Source organism: Scomber japonicus, chromosome 12 (assembly GCF_027409825.1).
Source record: "Scomber japonicus isolate fScoJap1 chromosome 12, fScoJap1.pri, whole genome shotgun sequence".
Classification (NCBI taxonomy): Eukaryota; Metazoa; Chordata; class Actinopteri; order Scombriformes; family Scombridae; genus Scomber; species Scomber japonicus.
Window position 1 is genome coordinate 22075332 of NC_070589.1, and position 5064 is coordinate 22080395.

At 39.6% G+C, this 5064-nt stretch overlaps 1 protein-coding gene across 1 annotated transcript; it reads right to left on the bottom strand.

The window, feature by feature from the left end:
• Positions 1-459: 459 nt before the first annotated feature.
• Positions 460-4163, bottom strand: ackr4a (atypical chemokine receptor 4a). Its single transcript, XM_053329988.1, has 2 exons — positions 4074-4163; positions 460-1985 (listed from the first exon to the last, which is right to left on the bottom strand). Exon 2 carries the CDS (start codon positions 1968-1970, stop codon positions 858-860), a length of 1113 nt encoding a protein of 370 aa, XP_053185963.1. The 5' UTR covers positions 1971-1985; positions 4074-4163; the 3' UTR covers positions 460-857.
• Between the last annotated feature and the right edge of the window lie 901 nt (positions 4164-5064).

The following is a 5064-nucleotide window of genomic DNA, read 5'->3' on the forward strand; positions in this document are numbered from 1 at the left end:
TGGACGTAGACTTGGCTCAAGACTGTTTTTTGCAATCTACACCATCAGTCAAGAAACTCCCTGTTGGATGCTTTGACGTGCTATCATTTTAGTTTTCTGGAAATCAATGTTTTATTTGGTTTATTGCCAGTGCAGATGTGTAACATCCTGTGGGTTGGTACTGTTAGTATTACTTTAGTTGATTACAGGTAAAATAAACTGGGCACTGTTGGTTGTTTCCCAAAAGAGCAAAGTTCCAGTTAATTTACTGCTTGTTTTTTCTTCTTTTGTCCTGTTTAAAGTTTATTCATTTATTGATAAATTATTATTCTTAGTATTATTATCATTTTAATGCAGAATATCAGGTTTTTGTACTTTTTATGGTGTAGATGGATAAGTTTTCTAAAGAAGAAGCTAATGTCTCATGGATTAAAATAAACAAGCAGCCACATTTAAGATGATCAGAAATACAGAATTGAGCATTTTGAAGCTCTTTTATTGTTTATTGTTAAATTTGAGTAAAAAATCTTATAGTCATGCCACTATAAAAAATAAAAAAATAAAATTGAATATAATTTATTGAGGATCAGGCTGTAAAAACTGACAGAACATTACAAAAAACGTAAAAGACTAAGTGAACAGCTGGAAACTAGTTTTTAGCTAAACTACATGAAAATAGGGTAAGTGCATTTATTATGGATACACAGGTTCTCTAGCGAGTATATACAGTAGTAGGACAATGTATGCCAGTCTAACTCAAAGTAAACTATGTTGGAGCTCCCTGGAAACTAAATTATAAATTATTTTACTCTACTAAATAAGTGATGTGATTTTGATATATGTCTATATGTCCTACACCATGAAGTATTAGTGGTAACTCATACTGAGAATGTGTTAGTCTCTTGAGATGCACTGTTGGAGTTGAATGACATCTCCATCCCTTCTTGCTCTGCAGGAGTTCTTCTCTGCCCCCTCTTTCGTCTCTTTTCCCCGAACTTCTTGGCCACTTTCATCATGTGCTGCCGGAAGGAGGACCCTACAAAGGCGTAGAGGATCGGGTTGAGGCAACAGTGTGTGAGAGCCAGACTCTCTGTCACCTGAGCAGCCTGGTCCAACAATTTGCTTGTCCCACAGTGCGTCACTAAAACGTAGACGAAGTCCATCGCCCGATAGACCTTCAAAACGTTATAGGGCAGCTGAGTGACCACAAATACCCCCACTACTATAAGGAGGACACGCAGGGCTTTCCACTTCTTGCCTCTGCTTTCGATAGGGAGGCGCTTAAGTGCCCGACCCACGTTCCAGTAACATATCAACATCACCAGGAGAGGAATCACAAATCCCAGCAGCACCTCTGCTATCTCCAGGGAAGCTTTAACCTCTCCAGCTATGGACGAAGGATAGATAGCCAGACAGATGTTCCTATTGGATGCCCACCTCACTTCAGAGAGTATCAAATCAGGCAGGCCAAGGATGAAAGCTGTCCCCCAAACAATCACACACATCTTCCAACAGTGTCTCCTGTTGAATATCTTCTGCAGCCGCCCTCCTTGCTCTCTGCCCTGAGCCCTAGCCACCGCTAAGTACCGATCCAGGCTGATGCAGGCCAGCAGCAGCATACAGCAAGTGAAGTTGACCGTGTAGCAGGCTGACACGATCTTGCAGACCACCTCCCCAAGTTCCCAACCCCTTGCCGCATCAGCAGCCCAGAAAGGCAGTGTGAAGAGCAGGAGCAGGTCCGCCACAGCCAGGTGAGTGAGGAAAGTGTCCGTCATGGTTTTCAGGCGTTTGTGGTAGGCATATACGGCCACCACTACGGCATTTCCAGCCAGCCCCACCACCACACACACCGTGTATGTGACAGGGAGGAAGATGGCTGCGAAAGAGCGGATGTCACCCTTCTCACAGATGGGGGAGTAGTCATCATAGCTGAAGTTGAATGTAAAGTTTTCATGGTAATAGTAGTTGTCATCCTCCAAAGAGACTTCCATTCTAATCAGATCAATCTGTGAATGAGGACATTTTGGATTTAACATTTACAATCCTGCTTGAGCAACAATTAAAACACCACAATTCAGTAAATATCTTAAATCAAAAAGGAAGAAAAATGTAAAAGCTGCCAACATGCATAAAAGTCATGATAATTTAGTACAATGACACCCTTAAAGCCACAAGCATATGTACAATATCTGGAATAAATGTTCTCAGTACAGCAAAGCTTTCAGAAAATTGCATCTTGTGAGAAAATATGTGGAAACAAAAACTCCCCTGGTTTGGGAAAATTCATTTAAAGAAGAAATCCGTTAATAGTTATGTGGTAAAAGGCTAATTATTTTGATAACATCAGTATCAACATTCCCATGCTGACATGTTGGACTGGGGTATTGCGTCCTGACTTGAACTTCCCTCCTTACTGTACTCAGCAGAGATGAAATAATGTGCTTATTTAGCCTCCCTGCAGTATGACTAAGTGCACATAGAAGAGGAGCATACTACATAGTTTCTAGAAGTGCAGATAGTATAAACTTATCCAGCTCCCCTCGACCAGATGTCTTCAGTGCATTAATTATATCCAGCAGGATAGAAATGTGACATTACAGGATAACGGTGATTACTCAGAACAACTTTGTATTGATTTGCAGTGACCCTGTGGACCTAAACCATGCAGGAAAAAAGCCACCTGCAGATTCCCTCACTGTAGGGCTCAAGCATTCAGGCCTGTACTGTTCTCTTGGTGTACCACACACATACACTTGCCCACCTGTTGTGAATATAGTGAAGGATGACTTTTTACACATATCTGTCCACCAGTGCCTATAGTTTTTGCATTCATCTTTGTAATGAGGGAAATCTACTATATTAATTGTCAATGGACTGTTCTTGCTGACAGTCTGATCATGTCCTAAATTGACATTGTCAGTCACGTAAGGAAGAGTTGCTCTTATTTTTTCTAATGCATGAGCATCACAGTCATAAAATGTGCACCGTCGACCACAACTTCCAACCCCATTTACTGATTTCTTTCTCATAGATTTAAATGCAGATGTCACTGTAGTCACTGTTCCTATTGAAACAGCAGCTAGTTGAGCAGTCTTTGCGACTGATGCTCTTGCCATCCATGCCCCAACTATCAACCCTCTTTCAAAGCCTCTTAGATCTTTTCCTCTTGCCATCTGGTTACAAAATCACTATCAACTGTGAATGCTCAACACTTTTATACATGTCTCCACTCATTTGCTTCAGTCTTTCCTTTAATTTGTCTGCCATCTTTATTTACTTGATTTGAGTGAAGCTTCATATTAGCTTCAGATTAGTCTTGCAATACCAGAGTATTTCTAAATGCAAGGTAGTTGCTTTAATAGTGGCAGAAACGGCTGGTAACAAACCTACGCCACTTACATTATGTCAAGGACACGACTTACCAGAAATGATGCTCTACCCCCATTCTCCTCCATACTGAACCTTACAGTATGTCACTTCCCCAAAAGCCCAACCCTAAAGAGTTTTTTTTTCCCCACCCAGTTTTAACCACGAAACCTGGGAGATTGTTCTCAGTCTCTATGAGCAAGGTGTTTTTGGGGACTGTCCTGTGAGTCTAGCTTCAGATAAACATTTAAATACATTTTTTGCATAGAAGGAAGACTGTGGATTTTGGCTCCCATCATTTAAATTGTAAACTCATTAATAATCTGATGTAATGAGGAATTATTACAGCAAGAACTTATTTCAGCATTCATTTGGTTACCAGACTGTTGTTTTCAGACTGACTTGGACAATTGTGCACCCTTCCTTTAATTTTATTCTGCATAACATAATATTTTGAAAGGGACATTACTCACTATTATTACTTAAGCCTAAGTACATTTTTGAATGCTGGTGTTTCTACTTAAGTAGCTTACATGATGTCTTAAATGTCTTTAAATCTGACAATTTACAGTTGTTTTTTAAAGACTGACAGACTTGTGATTGTAGTGTTACAGTTTCTAGATGGAATGTTACTCACGAAGTTCACAAAGCTACACAGCTGATAAAAAAAGAGTTACATTACAGTCAAGAAAAAATTTAGCTGCGCATAGTATTTAATAGATACTTACGGTATTTTATACAAACATGTTCCGTATGTTTAGATAGTCTGTCCCGTTAAAGAGCAGGTCAAAGTTTTTTGTTTACTCCAACGACGCTGCTGTCTGCTGAGCAAAGTTGAGTGGACTTTCTACCCGGACAGCACGAGTGGGCGGGGCGCTATAAAGTGCTCTTTGCCATAGTGCAGGACAAATCCCCAAATGTATAAACAATATTAATCCTTTGTCATTGTGTATCAATTGTACGAGTGCACCATAGGCATCACATTAAGCAGTATTAGAGATTATTAACGTCAATGAGACACTACTGGTTAAATGATCTCCTCCTATGATTGCAGCAGATGTGATGATGGCCATTCATTCAGTTTACTCTGATTCTGCAGATGTAATATGGTGTCCCTGATGATTCATTTACTTTTTCTAATCTCAACAAAAACATGAATTGGAGCTGTCTGCTTGGTCTTCTAGCTAGTCTTCTATATCCTAGTGATTGATTTACTGATACTGATATAACACTGTTTACAACACAGAAGAATACTAAACAAAATATAGATATATTGAAAAATACTCAGACATATAAAGTAGCCTGGAATTTTCCCCTCAATATTTAAAATGGTACATTTGGGAAAAGCAGATTAGTGAGCTTTCTACATGTACATAAATCAAATGTGATGCAATAAAATATAAACAATTCAAAAATACACATATTGAAGGTCTGAAATGTGGAAACACCCAATCAGCAATTTAGTCATCTTACCGTTAATCACTGCTTTATTTCTTGGGCCAAAGAAAAGGGAATCCTTCCAGTTTCAAGTCCAGCTGAGTCTTGTAGCTCCACATACTAAAAACGCCCATCTGAGAAGGATGACTCAGAGAGAGAGAGGGAGAGGCAAGAGTCAAGTGACAAGAGACAGAAACCAAGTCACAAGCTTTTGTTTGGGGTGCTCACTAAGGAAACCAATTTGTTTTAGGAGCATGGATGAACATGTTTACTCTCAGACAA